Raw genomic sequence first — 21166 nt, forward strand, 5'->3', positions numbered from 1 at the left:
AATGGTTTCGTAGTTTATTACAAACTAACTCTAAATATAAATTCAAACGAGTGTCGGTCGTTGATTACAAATCGATCGTCTGCTCATAACGACGACCAGCGAGATGAGCAGACGATCGCCTAATCGACTCAGCTAGTCGCCGACGATCGATCGGCATCAACACCAACGCATCTAACATCTAATTCATTCCTACAGTTTATTAAGCTTAACAGTTTTAAAACTAAGAAAATGAAAACACTATCCGGATGTGGCGTGTTTCAGTTTTTTTCAAAAATCAGACGATCAATGAAATGATAATTAAAATAAACAACAATTAAAGATAATAATTCTGTTTACGATTGATCTAAAAATCGCAGTATCTTATATAATTGTTTTAGTTTTTAATTATTCTCGAGTATCCATACTTCCGTGAACGTTGATCCACATACAATTAATGCACATTGTTCAGGAATCAGAGCTGAACTTCGGAAAGTATCAGGGCGTCTCATCCAATCACTACGCGATTATGGGACTGCCATTGTATGAGACGCACCTGTTACCTCTCCCAAAAATCAGGCTACTAAAAGAGCCAATTAGCGCGTCGTATCATCGGCTCGCGACCGACTCCCGAATTGCGGAACGCGCTTTTCGCTTTCTTCCATGCGCAACCGTCATTGCGACAAGACCGCGACATACTCGATCTCGTTTTAGTGGATTGTTAATACCCGTTAACATTGACCAAGTACGACGAAACTAGTACCAACGGAGTCTAAACTTCTCTTGTTACGCGTCGCGCTACCATTTAGTACGAGTAGTGCCAAAGTGCGTGTAATCTAGTAATAAACGTCCGTACCACGTGTTCGTCGTGCGGCAACCGAACAAGAACGAGGTGTGTCTCATTTACATCTCTCAGGCTACCGGCACCCGCCGCCTCGATTTTCAAACCTTCTTACAAGGTTGTCTCAGCAACCAGGGATCACCCGATTCCTCAACATTTTGGTCCTTCGAGCCGGATTGGAGTCGAGGATCTACGTGCCGTTCCAGTCGCCATTGTACCGGCCAAGTACCACGTGCCAATAATGAGCAACATGGAAGAGCTCCTGATTAAGCAGAACCGAATCCTGCATTCCATCAATCGTGCCCTTACCAACTTTAAGAAATTGGGCCAAGCCAAGATGACCATCGCCACCACGACGAACAGGATAACCGTCCTGAAGGAAGCATTCAATCAAGCGCAAGATCTCAACGCAAGGATTGCTGCCATGGTCGACGATGAAACCGAGGCAACTCTTCCCTACTTCCAAGAAGACCACTTTGAACGATGTGAGGAACGTTATTTGGAGGCTCTGGATTTCATGTCCGAGATGCTGGTAACAAATACCCCATCCACGAGCACCAATCAGATTGTAAGTACGCAGTCTCATGGGCCGTCACGCCTGCCACGGATCTATCTACCGTCTTTCGACGGCACGTTCGCGAAGTGGGAAAGTTTCCGCGATCGATTCAAATCACTCGTAATCAACGACAAGTCGTTATCGGATGTCGAGCGATTACATTACCTTGCCTCCGCGTTAAAGGGTGACGCGATTGATCTCATAGCAAATTTGCCCATTACCGATCAAAATTTCCATGTTGCGTGGCAATTATTCCACACTCGTTTCGAGAAACCACGCCGGTTAATAATGACGCATCTCACCGAGTTGTTTTCTTTACCGACCGTTACCACAAAGTCACCGAAGGAGCTGCAAAAACTTCGCGATCGAATACATATGTCAACAAAAGCGTTGCGTAACCTCGGTCGTCCCGTCGATATGTGGAGCGATATTATTGTGTACCTCGGTGTTCAAAGACTCGATCGGTCCTCGAGAAAAGCTTGGGAGCTCAAACTAAAAAATGTTCGTGAGTTTCCAACCTTTAACGATTTTGATGAGTTTCTGGACGAGCGAATTAACCAACTCGAATCGATGGTGCCCGAAATAAGCGAAACATCAACCGACAACGGGAAGGTTAAACCGTCAAAACAGAAAACGATTTCCACGCATTCGACAACCGTCGTCAATCTGACTTGCCCGGTGTGTAAACAGAGTCATCTGTTATACCAATGTAAACCATTCCTAGCAAAATCGCCATCGGAGCGATTCGAAATTGTAAAATCGAATAAACGATGTGTGAACTGCTTTTCAATCAAGCATATGGCTACCCACTGCCAAAGCAAGCATTCCTGCAAGGAATGCAATCAACGCCATCATACACTGTTGCATTTTCCCAGCAAGTCAGAACAACCTAGCGCCGCGCCAACCAAACGGGAAATACCGACCTCGTCCGAAGACGACACCGAAATTTCCTCGAACTTAGTTTCGAATATTCCGACTCACTATCGTGTGCTTCTTTCAACAGCCCGAGTGCAAGTTCGCTCTGAGCAGGGCCGAAACATCGCCGTGCGTGCGTTACTCGACCAAGGCTCAGTCGCGACGTTAATGACCGAGCGGGTAGCTCAGCTACTGCGCCTCCACCGAACGAAGCGACACATTCGAATCACCGGAATCGGTGAAGCCCAGTCCGTCGCCCAGCACGTTGCTGAGATCATCATCACACCGGAACGAAGAGATCAACCTGCATACTCGACCACAGCGGTGATATTAAGGTCTCTCACTAAGTACGTTCCACCTAAATGTAAATCGTGGTTTAATTGGACTCACATTTCAGATGTTGAATTGGCGGACAGGGAACCCATGAGCTCGGATCCGATCGACTTAATCATAGGCGCTGACGTGTATAGCCAACTGATTTTGGACGGTATTCGCAAAGGTTCACCAGCAACACCCGTTGCTCAAAATACCACGCTAGGGTGGATTCTGTCCGGTCCTATTGCTCCTCCCGAACCTACACAATCCATTGACGTGCACCATAGTACCGTGGTTATTGATCTCGATCGAACTCTTAGAAAATTTTGGGAGATCGAAGAGATTCCCAGTCATGTGACCACCACTCCAGACGACGAAAAGTGCGAGCAACACTTTAAAGCTACGCACTCTCGTCAACCAGATGGACGGTATGTTGTCCGCTTACCGTTCAAACATTCACCTCCGCTCGAATTAGGCGATTCTCGAATGGCAGCCCTTCGCAGCCTTCACCGCGTCGAACGACGCCTCCACTCGAACCCGACGCATGCTGATATGTATCGAGCTTTCATGCTCGAATACGAGGCTCTTGGTCACATGCGAAAAGTTTCGCAGGAGAACACCAAGTCCGATCCAAGCCGATATTACATTCCGCATCATGCTGTCTTTCGCGACAGCAGTGCCACAACCCGTCTCCGCGTAGTCTTTAACGCATCCTGTCGAACCACCACTGGACAATCTTTAAATGACCATTTGTTCAATGGACCGAAGCTTCAAGGCGATTTAATCGCCATCCTCCTGCGATGGAGGCAATACCGCTTTGTTTACACTGCTGACATAGCAAAAATGTATCGGCAGATCCGAGTAGACTCTCAGGACGTTGATTATCAGCGAATCCTCTGGCGAAATTCGCCATCCGATCCAGTTGATGAATATCAACTTCTGACTGTCACCTATGGCACTACATCCGCTCCATTTCAAGCGCTTCGAGTGATGAAGCAATTGAGTCAGGATGAAGGTGCTAAATTTCCCCTCGCCATTCCGGTTCTTCAACATCAAACTTATGTTGATGACTGTCTGTTCGGCGACGATAGTCGCATTCGCCTCAACCAGATACGTGACCAATTGAACGCCGTACTGGCAGCAGGGTGTTTTCGCCTAAGAAAATGGGCAAGTAATGACCCTTCCATGTTGAGCGCTATCGATCCTTCAGATCATGGCCTCGCCACCGGTAAGACCCTCTCAGCCGAGGACACTGTTCCTATCTTGGGGATCAGTTGGAATCCTGCGCACGATGAGTTTCACTTTCGTATTTCATCTCAGCCCGCGGTGCCCAGTACCAAGCGAACCATTTTGTCAACCATCGCTAGGTTATTCGACCCATTAGGATGGGTCACTCCGGTGATTATAAAAGCAAAGATGCTTATGCAACAATTGTGGGCAGAGCGATGCGGTTGGGACGATCCCATTCCCGATAACCTTCAGAAGGAGTGGCAAGAGTATAGCACTCAATTGCCGGATTTAGAAGCGATCAGGATTCCCCGGAAACTCGCCTCGGACCCGGCATTAACCCAAACTCTTCATGGGTTCGCTGATGCCTCGTCCAAGGCCTACGCGGCGGCTGTCTACGTACGAAGCGTACTTCGAGACGGAACCGTGTGGGTCACACTTCTCGTAGCGAAGTCTAGAGTCGCTCCAGTTAAAACTGTCAGCATTCCACGCCTCGAGTTGTGCGCAGCATTGCTGCTCGCACGATTAATGACCTTTGTTCAATCTTCACTACACTCCCGAAATTATGAGTGTCATTGCTGGACTGATTCGAGCATTACGCTCACGTGGCTCAACCAATCTCCATCGAAGTGGAAAACCTTCGTCGCCAATAGAGTTTCTAAGATACAGACTCTTCTTCCGGATGCACAGTGGCATCATGTTTCCACTCTCGACAATCCAGCTGACTGTGCCTCGAGAGGCGTAACTCCATCCAAGCTCAGGATACACCATATATGGTGGTCCGGCCCGTCGTGGCTTAAACAAACCTCGGACAAGTGGCCGCAAATCTCGGTCAAACCTAACTCTCTAGCCAGAACAGAGGCACGCCCTGTAAGAATAGAAACTTTGGTTTCCACAACGGACCAACATGACTTGGCATTGCGATTCTCGTCGTGGTCCAAATTATTGAGAGTCACCGCCTATGTTCTTCGGTTCATTGAGCGTCTTCGCATGAACGTAACTCCAAGTGCAATTCCTGCACAAGAAAGGCCCGCATCCCTAGTCCTGTCGCCGGACGAAATTGCCAAAGCCAAGGAGCATTGGCTGCGACAAATTCAGTTCGATGACTTTCCACATGACCGGCAGACACTAGTCGCAACCGGGACAGTCCCAAAGTCGAGTCCGTTGGCTGCACTGGTCCCGTACATCGATGCGAAGGGCCTCATACGAGCAACGGGGCGCTTATCCAAATCTCAGTTGCCGGAAAGCGCAAAACACCCAATTATTCTGCGGTCACACCCTCTCCTCATCCTCCTGATCAAGTGGACTCACCTTAAGCATTTGCATTCCGGTCCTCAACTCACCCTAGCCTGCCTTCGCAACGACTATTGGATCTTGCGAGCGCGAGCAACCGTACGTGCTGTTTTACACCAGTGCGTCGCGTGCACTCGTGAACGGGCTTTAATACCAAACGAGCTCATGGGGGACCTGCCAGCATCACGCATCACTCAAGTAGAGAGAGCCTTCATCCACACAGGGGTCGACTATGCAGGCCCAATCCAAGTTCGAACCGCACCTGGCCGAGGACACAAATCGACCAAGGCATACATTGCGCTTTTCATTTGCCTCACAACTAAGGCCATTCACCTCGAGCTTGTGAGTGACTACTCATCCTCCGCGTTTGTAGCTGCTTACCACCGATTTGTGTCCAGGCGAGGCCTCCCAAAGTCAATGTCCTCGGATAACGGCACGACCTTTCAAGGGGCAGAGCGAGAGCTCGCCGCCGCTTACAAATCCGTCATCCGAAATGCGGATTTTCAAAATTCGCTCGCCGTCAACGGTGTTGCTTGGCACTTCCTGCCACCCGCTGCCCCTCATTTCGGGGGTTTGTGGGAAGCGGCGGTCAAGAGTGTCAAGCACCATCTCAAAAGATGCATAGGCGCTCACACCTTAACGTTTGAAGAAATGGCCACGTTTCTTTGCCGCGTCGAGGCGTGTTTAAATTCACGTCCTCTTGCCCAAACATCCGAGAGCATTGACGACTACACGACCCTGACCCCAGGGCATTTTCTGATCGGCTCAGCTCTAGTTGCGATACCAGAACCGAGCGTACTTAATGTAACCGAAAACCGATTATCTCGATGGCAGTTACTTCAACGTCTCACCGAAATTTTTTGGAAAACGTGGACGACCGACTACATGCAGACGTTACACCAACGGCCGAAGTGGAGGGTGGTGCAAGGACTGGCCAAAGTTGGTCAGATCGTTCTCGTCCGAAATCCCAACAATCCGCCGTGCAAGTGGGAATTGGGACGGATCTCTGCGTGCCATCCCGGCGACGACGGACTCGTCCGCGTCGTCACAATTCGAACTGCACAATCCGAGTATAAGCGCCCGATTACTAAACTCTGTTTTCTCCCGGTCGCCATCAATGAGATGAGCGAACCGTCCGTGACATAGTCATGCGCGTTTGCAGCGTTGATTCCGTTTCGATTTTATCCGCGTGTACATAGCGTATCTTAGCATTAAGTAAGTAGGATTAAGTTGTAAATCTCGCTGTCATACCATGACTTCCCAGTCCAACCTGTAGACCATCAGGTCACACCGTTCATGTCTCTCCTGTTGAACGTACACGTTCAACGGGGGGCGGCATGTTCAGGAATCAGAGCTGAACTTCGGAAAGTATCAGGGCGTCTCATCCAATCACTACGCGATTATGGGACTGCCATTGTATGAGACGCACCTGTTACCTCTCCCAAAAATCAGGCTACTAAAAGAGCCAATTAGCGCGTCGTATCATCGGCTCGCGACCGACTCCCGAATTGCGGAACGCGCTTTTCGCTTTCTTCCATGCGCAACCGTCATTGCGACAAGACCGCGACATACTCGATCTCGTTTTAGTGGATTGTTAATACCCGTTAACATTGACCAAGTACGACGAAACTAGTACCAACGGAGTCTAAACTTCTCTTGTTACGCGTCGCGCTACCATTTAGTACGAGTAGTGCCAAAGTGCGTGTAATCTAGTAATAAACGTCCGTACCACGTGTTCGTCGTGCGGCAACCGAACAAGAACGAGGTGTGTCTCATTTACATCTCTCAGGCTACCGGCACCCGCCGCCTCGATTTTCAAACCTTCTTACAAGGTTGTCTCAGCAACCAGGGATCACCCGATTCCTCAACACACATGTATCATTCCATGCAAAATAGGACTCCTGTTTCGAATTTTGTTCAAATTTGGATATGGTGCAGTCTTTAGTAAAATATGAACGTATCTCAAAGAGAATTCTTTGAAATCTTGAAAATTGATGGTTCTACGCGGACGTGGAATATGAGGTGTCACAACTTTTTCATTAAATTATAACGGCCAAACTAACAAAACAATGACAATTTTAGTTTTGGGTGCACATAGTGAAACCATAAGAGTATTTAATAAAAATTATTTCAGTTGAAAAAATATTTATTTTGATAGTTTATTTTGCATTTGTTTTTTAAACAGGCGCATTGCTATCATACCGCCAGGAAATTGGAAAAATAAAAATAATTATAATATTGTAACAGACCTGCACCGGGCAGGCCTGTTACTAGTAGAACCGAGTATCAAGGCGCGCCGAATAGAACCGAACCGAGCCGAACTAAACCGAACCGAACCGTCGCGCATCAACGATACACACCCCGCGCCGCGCGACCACCGCGCCACGAAGCGAATACCGATGGGAACGAGTCGACAGTTTTTCCCACGCGCGTGAGAAACATCGAGAGAACATTCGCGAAGTTCCGCACCGCACCGTCGCCCGAACCACCGACTGAACAGCTATAAAAGCTGCTACGCAACCGCGGGAGCGCCTTCTTAGCTGAGACACGACTCAGATCGGATCGTTCCTGTTAATATCCTCTGTAAGTATCCCTTCCGGTGACGAACTACGTTCCACCAAACGAAATACGGCGCACCGCCATTTTGTTAACCACTATTCCTGATCCATGGGAGCATTCCACCGGTGACGAACTACGTTCCACCGAAGGAGAGTAAGGCGTACCGCCACTCTGAAAGGCCAAGGTGTACCACTAGCTATCTCGTCAAGACGTACCGTCCACGAGAACGAACGACGAGCATGATGAACCATCACTCGTCACCGTAGAACCGCCCGAGAGGATTATGGCATATGGCGAACCGCCACGTCAAATATCCGACCGACCTGACTCGGGCAGGGATTTCCCTACCGTCCTAGTTGTCCGTTTTCCTGTCTCGAAACACGTTCGCGACGCGTCCGAGAAAGTTACGCGTCACCGTACCTGAAAATCGCGATCACCGAGTCATTGTTCGCGAAGACCGAAATACGAAAGCCGCGTTCGCGAACTCGCCGGCAGCGAGCATGTCAGTGAAATCGCCTGTGTCGTTATTCTGAAACCCGCGTACCACGTCCAGTTCCCCATCGACATTTTTCCTCTCGTTGAACATCGAACTCTGGATCGGCGAGCTATAAGGACGAAGAGGAAGTCTCCGACGTGAAAAGGACGATCCCGGAGGAAACCAGGATGTTACAATATAGCCCCAAATGTGCCCTTTGCGGACCCGTTTTTAAAAATACTGATACTTGAAAATTGGCGACATGAAAATTATTTAAAGAGAACGCTGCATCGAAATACAAACGCGCGGCGGGTGTCCTGTCGGTCGAAGCTAGAAGGGTCTCACAGACGAGCCTACCCACACATTTGAAAGGTCGGGCCGTCGGGCCCGATTCCTCTGACGTCACAGTGCCGACCGATGTCGGCTCCACTGTGCGCGTACCCTTACCGTTTCAGCCGAATGCAGCCCAAACCATTACACATCCTCCTGCATGTACTCTTGTCGTTTTTACACTTTTTCATCATGCAGATCGTGCCAGTAATACTAATACCCATCTGGGCCGTCCAAATTAAATCTTTTTCCATCAGAAAAAATCATCGTCTTCCACTTTTCGGTCCACGACATATGATATTCTGCTAACTTTAATTTCTCCACCTTGTGGAATTTAGTTAGCGGCTTTGGGGGTAGTATACCCTCGATTTGTAACTAAAAAATAGAATCTTACTAGATTTTGGGTCGAAACATGGGTTTGGTAGTTTTCACTTAGTGTCCTTATTATTGCAAATTTTGGGCTGGGTGAGGGCTCATTCTAAAGAGGAAGGTTCAACGCAGTGCGCTCTTCTCATCTAATAAGTCAAAAAAGTCTTATAGAGACAAAAAATGCATTGAAATCTGCGGGTTTTTTTCTAGATTTTTTCTCTACTTTGGGCCCTCATATTATTGGTTATTAACATAATCTCGTTAACCTCGTGAGAAAAGCGCACTGCGTCTAACCTTCCTCTTTAGAATGAGCCCTCACCCAGCCCACAATTTGCTTAAATAAGGTCAAACAACGTTAAGTACGGGACCCATATTTTCGACCCAAAATCTAGTAAGATTGTAGGTATTTTCTAGTTACAAATCGAGCCTGTACTACCCCCTTAAGCATATTTTGCCGTGATTTTTGAAAAATTTTACCTTTGTCCCTGTAGGTTAATTTTTTTTGGATGACCTGTAGATTTTTTACTGCCGTATTTTTCTTTTAATTTTAAAAAATTGTTTACGACATTTAATGAACTTTTCAATCTTCTTGCAATTTCTGTGTTAGAGAGACTCATATTGTGGAAAACAATAATTTGGGCCTTTTCGTTATCATTTAACGATTTCCCCGTGTCATTGTGCTCTAATAATATTAAACGAACTTAACTTATTTTTTATAATTCTTAAACTTCATAAATCTGTGTACTTGCCACACAAAAACGTTCAAAAAATTGCTGTATCAATAGTATAATAATTTTTAAATATTTCCCCGTGAACATAAGATTATTTCGTATGTCGTACTCGATAATTTTCAAAGAATTTTTGAAACAGGTACATCTTTACACTAATACTGTTGATAGTCGACTTACTGCTTACACAATGTGTAGAACACATTCTTGCGAAATAAAAAGAAATGCCACAGTGCACTTCCGAAAACGAAAATAAAAGTAGAAGCAGTAAACCAGCCGATGCGGCTAGTGAAGAGCCGAGCGGCTATCATTATTTCGGCCACTGTACTAGGGAAAATATATTTACTTATTTTACACATACCACTCCTTGTTCTAGGCCTGTGGACTAAAAGACATGAGATTCAATCAAGTATTATTATGTGTATCAAGAGCATTCGGTGCAATCGCATCTATTATTTGGGCAAGAGCTGTTAATGCACCGGTCGAGCATCCATCTTCAAAATGCACATACAGTTACTTGGAATCCGTACAACCATCCATACGACCATGTCCGAACAGAAAACGAGGGAAACACGTTAAAGATTCTCGAAAATAAGTGTCGTTTCACTAAATGTGTCTTGTAATAATAAATAGGCATAATTATATCCATCGTATTATCTCATATATTTGTATAGCGTCTTTCACGATTTTATCAGAATTACTTCCACAAATTATAATTTTATACACATAATACAAAAGTGATTTTTCTTCAGATCTAACATAAATCGATCGATTTCATTTGTAAATAAAATCGAATGATTTACACAATAATAATAGAAAATGGAAATGTAACAGTATGTAATACATTTTAAATAACATAATTTTAATAATTATACTCACCAGTTTTACAGTATATACTATTTACTTTACAGTATCAACGAGCTACTAAATTTTCCACGTTATCCGCGGATCACAATTTTTAACTTTGGGACTTTGTTTGGACTAGTTAGGAGATAAACATACTAAAAGTCCCTACTCCTAGGAGATGAGCGGGGAGCAGGGGGGCACGTAGAAGGTCCCCTTTTTCGGTTTCCCGCTTATATCTCGGAAACTATGCGTCCTAGCGATAAGACCATTCTATATAAAATTAAAACTGACAAAATGTGCCACAAGATTGATTGGATTCAGTTTTTCGCTATCTCGCATAGTTTCCGAGATATCCGCGCTCAAAGATCACTAATTATGAAAAAGAAAATATGTAGCCGGGTGAAATTCGGGATTTTAATCAAGCTTGAACCATTCAATAGCCTACCAAAAAGACCGCTCTCTGACAAGGTTCAGCCCCATATCTCACCTGTAAGGGTAGTTATTGAGAAAAATCGAAATGCGAATGTTTGGCCCATTTTCCCTATTTATTGACAATTAAAAATTCTGAAAAAAATCTGACACATTTCGGATACCAAACCACATATTAGGTATTATATCCAGATTTTTCCGTTGCAAACTATGGTTGTAAAAAATGAAAAACACGAATAAAATCGAAAAAATGCAGATTTCATATAAAAGTAGGTCTCGTACCAGTTCAGAATTAATTTAGCAATGAGATATTATCAAAAGTGTTCAATTTTTTCAGATTTTTGTGAGTGGTGCAACAATGTTGAAGAAAATAAAAACTACTTTTTGCGGCGTTTTTCCTAAGTTACACTTCTTTCTTCCAGTAAGAATAATAGTAGTGATAGTAGAATAATAGTAGTAATAGGAGTAAGAACCGAAAAAACATCTGATTAACTTAGAAAAAAAAATTGAGCTGACCGGGGATTCGAACCGGGTCCAAAAAGTCTTCAACGGTTCCTTAGTCAGAGACCATTTTTTTTTTAAAAAAAAAAAGCTTTATTCAGGAAACAATGATGAACAGATGGCACATTGTTACATGTAGAGAATATACTACAACACATATCGGAAACAAAAAATATATAAACGAGTTGAATGGTCAATAAATTTAACGCTCACAACCACTTTAACTTATTCTATGTCTTAAAGGCTGGTCTTATACATAACTATAACTATTTTTTAAATTTATCCATAATTCTGGATTCTTTTTTTTTGCGCGTTCTAATTCTTCCGTAAAAAAAAATAACAGAAAAAAGACGGAATTTTAATTTCTTAACCTCTATGTATCGGGTTGCGGGATATATACATATGTACAGAACAATGCGGAAAACTTATCTGACTATCACTTGCACACTATTATTTACATACTCATTCATTCATTCATTCAATCTTGTACTTTTTGATATCTATATATGGTATACTAAAGTTGTTGCTATCTAGATTATCTTATTTATGTATATTTAGTAACAAACTTTAGCTGTCGCAGCCTGCATCAGTCTTATTATTTACTCGCTTTTTAGCCACCAATATATTTTGGTGTTTTTGTAGTATTTATTTTCGATATCTCTCTTAGGGAGAGACATATTATAGACTAGTTTTGATCTGAGAGAAAGGTCATTGCTGTTAGGATTATGTGGATATAGGATCCTTTTATCACTAGATTTCCTCCCTATCTTAATACATAACAATGGATGTTTGTATATATATATATATATATATATATATATATATATATATATATATATATATATATTGTCACGTTAACCTTTTTCCGACGAGCGGTTTGACTCGCGGAAGCCGGTCAACTTCGGGCCTTGCAGGCGCTGAGACCAGGCCGCGGGCAAGCCGAGTACACGCGGTCCGCCCGAGACAAACGAGACTCGAGGATTCGACGATTTCCTCACGACAAACGAAAGGTTCGGGCGCCAGGCACCGCAAGGATGCCACACGGAACGCGGAACAAGGCTCGAGCTCGGAGAAGCCGAGGTCGAGAGTCGAATCTTCGAGACACGCGGATCGAAAACGACGTCGCGACGGGGCCAGATGGTTCGAACACGGGATGACTAGGACAGCCCTCTCGGCAGGACGGATCTCACAGGGAATCGAGTAATTCGACTACGATATGGTCTCGAGCTATTTATTGTAGCAGTCGTTAAATTACAAAATCTGCGGCCACGTGACCGCGGCCCGAGAGCCCGCGCTCTTCATACAAGATAGCGAGAAGGTGGTCGTTCGCCGCGGGGTTGTCTTACCGATTTTGCTCGCACGATACCGCTGACAATTACCGTGGTTTCGTTCGCAACGAACTTCGGAAACGCGAGGCGCAGATGATCGGCGAACTGCGAGACTGTCGCGATGACTTCCGCCCGTGATTCGCCCCGACACGTACGCTAACGATTACGCGATCGAACGCCGACGAAAACCCTACGATGTTCGGCGAGAGACACAGGATTCGAGAAATGCGAAGAGACCGAAAAGATCACTCGCACGAAACGCGACTCCCCTTAGGACACTCTTTCGCACGTAATTTAAAGACGAAAACTCTCAAAATAATCTCGAAATCTCAAAGCATTCCCGAAACGAACGCGAGCGAATTATCGAGGACGGAATGGGAAGCATTCGTCCTCTCGCGACGAAGGTCGAGCCGTCGCGCAACGAACTACCGAATGGATCACAAGCGCGGCTTACCGTTTCTCGTTTTCGATGCCCTTTTTCGGAACTGCTCTCGATAGAGCGTGAGGCACGGCCGGAGCGTAGGTGGACTTCATCTTAGACACCACGAAAACCTCCAACGGGCACTTCTCGGTTTCCCGACGCTAAGTTACAATTAGTTCGCAACGCGAGTGCAGAGCGCACGACATGCGATAACGAGAGCCAGCGCGACAGTGATCCATCGATTTTCGGCAATCTAGCGGATCGAACTCGGTTCCCCCCACTCGACCGCTTTTCCGAATTGCCTATGGCGTGTTTCCACGGCGTAACTCTGCGGCACAGGAGCGTTCCCTCTTCGCGCCCTAGGGCCCCGGGCAATCACGAAATTGGTCAAGGAGCCTATCGCTCGACTTGACCAGCGGAGGGGCTTCCTCTTCTTGGCTACGAGGGCACCGACCCCGGGGTAGCTCTCCCTTGACGGGGCGAGACGGCGTCAGGTCTTCCAGTCCGTCACCTTGGACGAGATGTTTAAGAGAGCTACTGTCCTGGCGGCGCCTCCGGTTTGCTTGCCGAGTGTCCTCGCACCAAGCTCTAATTTCTCGAATCGGCCATTCACTTTTCCGTCGGGCACTTCCTGGCCTTGGGGCGATTGTTCATTTCCCGTGACAATTCGGACGGTCGGTGGTTCCTTCTGCGCGTTCCATATACGGCCCTGAAACTTGCCGTTCTCGGCACGCGCGACAGATGTCATTAGGAGGTCCTCGATAATATCGGGGTCTCTTAAAGGAGCGCTCTCGAATCCTGTCTCGGTACGTGTCCCGTTAGAGGGCGGTCCGGTCCTTTATCGCTCTCGAAAATATGCGCGGAATTAACGGAGAAGGGACGTCGCAAACGTTGCAACGTCACAATATATATATATATATATACAGGGTGTTTACCTACAGGTGGGAGAAAATTTAAGGGGTGGTTCTCGACGATAATATAAGACGAAAATGAAGAATAAAAAAATTGCCATTTCGGCTTCGTTATTTAGTTATTAACAATATAAAATCCGCCTAAAATGCTGCAACACTTCTAACAAAAGTATACGTTGCGTACGTCAGACAGGCGCGCGACAGTCTCGTATCAAGTGACAAACGCATGCATACCTTGGTTCTCATTTGGGGCCCCAGCGAGGTGAAAATGTTTAAAAAATCGGTGGACGACATTGAACCTACCTACTCGTTAAAATCCACAAGGGCATTTCTAATATCCGCCCTATGGAATTATCGAGTAGAAGGGGTCAATGCCCTTTCACTTTTAAATTCTTCTCACACATATCCACAAATCCTTATCCTGCACTATAATTGTTCATAACACCGTACCTAATATACTGGAATAAACGCTTTAGCACTATTTACAATATCATGCACACGCACTACGAGTTTACAGAGTCATGCGATTTCTGCGAACGGAAATCTTCGACGCGTGCGAGAAGAATCATCCGTACAAGCTAGCATCTGTATGCACACTGATTCAAGACAGCTGATGAGGTCGATGCCAGATCGATAAAACAAATGAAGATCTACAGCCAGAGATGGGCAGATTCGTATTCGTAAATTCGAATCCGAATTTGATTCACAGCACCTTAACGTGTCAATCCGAATACGAATACATTCGTACTCAAAAGTGTGAATTCGAATAGATTCATATTTGCAAGTGTGAATCCGAATACGAAATTTGGATTCACACCTATGAATCCGAATCCGAATCTATTCGGATTCGCACCTATGAATCCAAATCATTTCGGATTCACATCTATGAATACGAATCCATTTGGATTCACACTTGGATTCACTGAAAAATTCAATTCAAAAGGCCAATTTTGGGTGTTAGCGAATTTTCGGATGTATATTTATTGGTGTCAAACTAAGTAATTGACCCGAAAATGAATTTCCTACTATTTGGAGCCCCAAGTCGAATGCGACTGGTCCCAGGTTTGAGGAGTCCATAAATAGTTAAAAATCATGATTTTATGGTCATAAACGCATGAGTCAGCAATGAAAAAGTGCAATATCCTGTGGCGTATTTCAAACAGGCCAAAAACCGCAGAAGTGCTTGAACAGATCATTGGTCGATCCCTCCCCAGACCCACCGAAACCCGGTGAAATAGCCTTTACGATTCGTTGAAGGTGATTGTGGCTGTAAAATGCCACATGGAGGAAATTAATCTGAAGCTGCATATGACGTGTTCCTTTAGCGATGAGGAATTCACCTATCTCCAAGAATTTGTAAAATGTTCAAAGCCAGTGGCCGAGGCAATAGATATATTGCAAGGGGATAAAGAAGCGTATTATGGATCATTATTGCCGACAATTTTAGCTGTGAGGTTGCAACTGCAGAAATTGGCTACGTCTGATCTGCAATATTGCGGCCCGATTGCAACAGCTTACCTGAACAGTGTGAACCGCCGCTTCGCCACGTTCTTCGAATTGAACACGGTGGAAGGGAAAAATGCAGCTATTGCAGCTCTTTCTTATCCCAAATTTAAAAAAGTATGGTGGCCTTGTGTCAATAATCGAGTTGAAGAGTTGTTAACCCATTTCAAGTGTCTTATATACGAATACTTGGCGAACGACCCAGACGAAAACGAGGACAACAGCATGGAAACAGATCCGCCCTTAGGAGACTTTTATGATTTTGGGGAGAACGAGAGCGACGCTCCATCTCATCCTGACGATCTTATGAACAAGGCTGACGTTATTATGAAACGGTACTTTGAAGAAAAGAAGTCCAGTTTGGGGGTGCTTCGAAGTCACCCCATCATTCACAAAATTTTCAAGAAATACAATACCCCACTGCCGTCGAGTGCGCAGGTTGAGAGACTATTTTCATATGCGACGATGGCGAACACACCAAAATCAAATCGGCTAAGTGACGAGAAGTTTGAACAACGTGTGGTTTTGCGAGCAAATGCTTCATCCTAATAATAAAAACCCTCAATTCATTTTCCTTGTTGAGTAACTTTTCCTTTCTTCATTTTTTCATGTTTCAACAAGATCAATAAAAATTTAGTAGTTGTATTATATATTATTGAGGTACTTACTTGAATTTATTTGATTTGAATTATTTGTGAATTTGAATTTTATAATAAACTTATTCAACAGATACAGCCTTATGATCTCATTTAGACCCTACGAAAGCCTCTATATTAAATTAAATGACCATCTTATTCAACTTCCAACCTTTGAACGTTCGTCGAATTACAAAAACGTATAAATATTACCGTATAAATCATACGGTAAAATAAAAAAAAAAATAAAAAAAAAACAAACACAAAATAAAAAGCAAAGCAAAATTTTGTGACATCTAGCTTTCCTTTCCGCATTTTCTGTTTTTCGTGAAACATTTGGTTAGTAAACTCACTAGTAAATAATAAAAACGCTAACTTGGTTGAAAGGTTGATAAACTTGTTCATAATACAAATTTGTTACGAAAAATTAGCAGATATTTTTAGCGTTTATGACCATAAAATCACGATTTTTAACTATTTATGGAATCCTCAAACCTGGGACCAGTCGCATTCGACTTGGGGCTCCAAATAGTAGGAAATTCATTTTCGGGTCAATTACTTAGTTTGACACCAATAAATATACATCCGAAAATTCGCTAACACCCAAAATTGGCCTTTTGAATTGAATTATTCAGTGAATCCAAGTGTGAATCCAAATGGATTCGTATTCATAGATGTGAATCCGAAATGATTTGGATTCATAGGTGTGAATCCAAATTTCGTATTCGGATTCACACTTGCAAATATGAATCTATTCGAATTCACACTTTTGAATACGAATGTATTCGTATTCGGATTGACACGTTAAGGTGCTGTGAATCAAATTCGGATTTGAATTTACGAATACGAATCTGCCCATCTCTGTCTACAGCAAACCACCGCCCAAACATCGCGCGTTGCTATACCAATACTTTATCTATCCTGTTTTCACGAATTTCGTGATTCTTTCTCATTCTGTCTGTGACCGCGAAATATCTCATGTGTGTGCATTGACCACATTAGCTGTCTTGAATCAGTGTGCATACGGATACTAGCTTGTACGGACGATTCTTCTCGCACGCGTCGAAGATTTCCGTTCGCAGAAATCGCATGACTCTGTAAACTCGTAGTGCGTGTGTATGATATTGTAAATAGTGCTAGAGCGTTTATTCCAGTATATTAGGTACGGTGTTATGAACAATTATAGTGCAGGATAAGGATTTGTGGATATGTGTGAGAAGAATTTAAAAGTGAAAGGGCATTGACCCCTTCTACTCGATAATTCCATAGGGCGGATATTAGAAATGCCCTTGTGGATTTTAACGAGTAGGTAGGTTCAATGTCGTCCACCGATTTTTTAAACATTTTCACCTCGCTGGGGCCCCAAATGAGAACCAAGGTATGCATGCGTTTGTCACTTGATACGAGACTGTCGCGCGCCTGTCTGACGTACGCAACGTATACTTTTGTTAGAAGTGTTGCAGCATTTTAGGCGGATTTTTAATTGTTAATAACTAAATAACGAAGCCGAAATAGCAATTTTTTATTCTTCATTTTCGTCTTATATGATCGTCGAGAACCACCCCTTAAATTTTCTCCCACCTGTAGGTAAACACCCTGTATAGTTAATAGACTTCGAAACTGTTTGACCGATCAACATGAAACTTGGCACATATATGTATTTTTTCATGGAGAAGGTTTTTACGCTATTCAGTTTGTTGTAACTCGCCGCTGTAGATGGCGCTGCAATACATCAACTTCTATACCGTTGAACCTGGACTTCCGTTTCCGGTCGTATGAGAGGTGGTTGTGTGCGAATAGCTGAGCGAATCTTTTGTGTGAAAGAGTGGAGTCAAAAGAAATGTGAGTGAAGAAAGTAGTGGAGAGGGGGTAGTGGGGTATAGGGATAGGCGATAGAATAAGGGCTAAGGGAGAGGGAGTGAGAGAAAGAGCTGTAGGGAAGTGAAGTGTGTGGCAGGATAGAAGGTTAGGATCGTGTGGCAGTAGACAGGCAGGCGCGGGAAAAAGAGTAGAAGAGAAAGTGGCGCTAACTAGAGGGAAAGTGACAGACTAGAAGAAAGATAGAGCAGCAAGCGGGAATTTCGAAAAAGAGTAACAGGGAAGGTAGTTAGAAAGAAATACAGATAAAAATGAGTGAGAGGGAGGATATTGATAAGGGGATTGGGAGGGAAGAGGGGAAAGAAGAAAAAGGAAGATTAGGTAAGGTTAAGAAGGATAGTAATTTAGAAAAATGGTTTAGTACAGAAAGTTTGGATGGTACAGGGAGAAAAAGGGGAATAGTGGACGTAGAGGGAGGGGGGATAGAGGAAAGAACAATTTTCAAAAGGAGTGACACAACGAAGAGGTCACCGCAAGGGGATAAAAGGGAGGAGGATGGGTCACTTAAGGGAATAGAAGATTTAATCAGAGGATTAATGGGGGAAATGAGAAGTCTGAGGGAGGAAATGAAAAGGGAGGGGGTAGAAAGGAAAAGATTAGAAGAAGAATTGAGGAGGGAAAGGGAAATAAGAAGGGAGGAGAGGAGAGACGAAGAGATAAAAAGAGAAAAGTTAAATAAATGGCTAGAAGGAATAGAGGGTAGGGTAGCAAAAGTAGAAGGGAGATTAGAAGAAATGGAGAGGGGGGAGGGGGAGGAGGGAAAGAAAAATAGAGAGGGTGGGGCAGAAAGGGAATTAGTAGAAGAGAACAGAAGAAGAATAAGAAGAATGGAAATTTTTCAGGATAAAAGGGAAAGAGAAGATAAAAGAAATAATGTAGTAGTAAGGGGGATTTTGGGAGAAGGAGATGCGATAATAGAGGAGGTTAAGAAAATCTGGGATAAGATAGGGGCAAAAGAAGAGGGCATAAAAGAGATAAAAAAGATAGGAAAAGTAAGGAAAGAGGGAAGGGGAATGGGAATGGTAGTGGTAAAACTGACAGATAGGGATAGCAAGAGAGAAGTGATAGAGGGAAAGAAAAAATTAAGGGGCATGGGAATAAGAATAGATAACGATTTAACGGTAGAAGAGAGAAGGGCGAAATGGAAAATAGAAAGGGAAGCGGAAAAAGAGAGGAGGGAAGGTAGGATTGTTCAGGTAGGCTATATGAAGATGTGGGTGAATGGAAAAATGAAAAGATGGGATGAAATAGAAGAAATATGGATAGAAGAGCAGGGCAATGAATAGGGAAGGGGGAAGGGGAAGTTTTCAGGGGACAAAAAGAGGAGAACAGGATATAAAGTGGGCTTTTGGAACGTGGCAGGTCTAGCGAATAAGGAGGAAGAATTTTGGAAGGATTTAGAAGAATGGGATATAATAATAATGTTAGAGACATGGATAGAGGAAAAGGGATGGAACAAAATTAGAAGTAAGTTGCCAAAAAACTTTTACTGGGAGGTACAATGGGCTAAAAGAGAGGAAAAGATGGGGAGAGCAAAAGGGGGTATGATGGTGGGGGTAAGTAAGGAGATAGAGTCGGAAAGAGGGGAGTTAAGAGGGAGGGAGGGAATTATGATGACAAAGGTGAAAATTGTGGGGGGCTGGTGGAGAGTGATTGGGGTATACGTAAAGGGGGATTTAGAGAGAAAAATGGAGGAACTAGGAGAATGGATAGAGGGGAAAGAGAGAGGAATAAGAGTGATTATAGGGGGGGATTTTAATGCGAGGACAGGGAGGGAAGGGGGAGAGGTAGGGGAGGAAGATGAGGGAGGGGGGAAAGAAAGCAGGAATTCTAAAGACGGGATGGTAAATACGGAAGGGAGAAAACTATGTAAGTTTTTGAGTGAGAGGGGGTGGGGAATTTTAAATGGGAATATGAAGGGGGATGAGAGAGGGGAATGGACATATGTAGGAGCAAGAGGAAATTCGGTAATTGATTATGCGATAGGAAATGAGGAAACAAGAGAGGGAATAGAAAAAATGGAAATAGGGGAAAAGGTAGAGTCGGATCACATGCCAGTAAGCGTATGGCTAAAAGGGGTAAGGGGAAAGGGGGAAAAGAAGACAGGGAAGGGGAAGTGGATGAGTAGGAGGGATTGGTCGGAAGAGGGAGTAAAGAACTTCAGGGCAAGATTCGGGAGGAGGACAAGCGGGGGGGGAGGGACTACAAGAAGATTGGAGAGGGTTAAAAGAGAAAATAATAAAAGTAATAGAGGTAACGGGGAACAAAGAAAAAGGGAAAAAGAAAGGATGGTGGGATGAAGAATGCAAAGAAGAAAAAAGGAAAGTGAGGGATGAATTGAGGGGGTGGAGAAAAAGGGGAGGAGAGGGAAAAGAATATAAAGAAAGAAAAAGGGCATACAAGTTATTGTGTGAGGAGAAAAAACAGAAAGAGAGGGAGAAATGGGAAAAGGAGGTGGAGGATATAAAAAGGGAAAGTCAGGTATGGGCAATAGTGAATAGGGAAAGGAGAAACGGGGCGGGGGTAGATGAGAGAATAAGGATAGAAGAGTGGGAGGAGCATTTCAGGGGATTGTTAGGAGGGGTAGAGCAGAGGGTGAGGGGGGTCGGGACAGAGAGAAGAGAGGAAGACGGGGAGAAAGAAATAGAAAAAGGGGAAATACTTAGGGTAGTGAAAGGGTTGAAAGAAGGGAAGGCAGCAGGGGGGGACGGGATACCGAACGAAGTTTGGAAACATGGAGGGATCGAGGTACAGGAATGGTTATGGAGGGTATGTAATAGGGTATGGAGGGGGGAGGGTTGGCCTGAGGAATGGTCCGAGGGGGTGGTAATTCCGATTGCGAAAAAAGGGGACAACAGTGTAGTGGGGAATTACAGAGGGTGTCACGTCGTTTCTCGTTTCTTAGCGAAACGATAGCGACTCCGGGTATTTACAAGCGATACCGCCGGGCCACGTTCGGCCGCGCGAAACGTGGTCCACCCGGGACAAAAATTGTACACAGGCTCGTCGTCTCTCGAGATCTCTTACGTAAAGTTCGGGCGCCAGGCACAGAAGATGCCACGCTAAATTCGCTATTAAACACGATGAGAGACAACCATACGAGCCTGCGACAATCGATATTACGCGGAGA

The 21166-nt window shown here is 44.4% G+C and overlaps 1 protein-coding gene across 1 annotated transcript; it reads left to right on the plus strand.

Moving 5' to 3' along the window:
- Positions 1–1067: 1067 nt before the first annotated feature.
- On the plus strand, positions 1068–6269 carry LOC143211602 (uncharacterized). The gene has a single exon (XM_076429426.1). The coding sequence runs from the start codon at positions 1068–1070 to the stop codon at positions 6267–6269; it is 5202 nt and encodes a 1733-aa protein (XP_076285541.1).
- The last annotated feature ends 14897 nt before the right edge of the window (positions 6270–21166 follow it).

The sequence above is a fragment of the Lasioglossum baleicum genome, chromosome 8, assembly GCF_051020765.1.
Source record: "Lasioglossum baleicum chromosome 8, iyLasBale1, whole genome shotgun sequence".
Lineage (NCBI taxonomy): Eukaryota > Metazoa > Arthropoda > Insecta > Hymenoptera > Halictidae > Lasioglossum > Lasioglossum baleicum.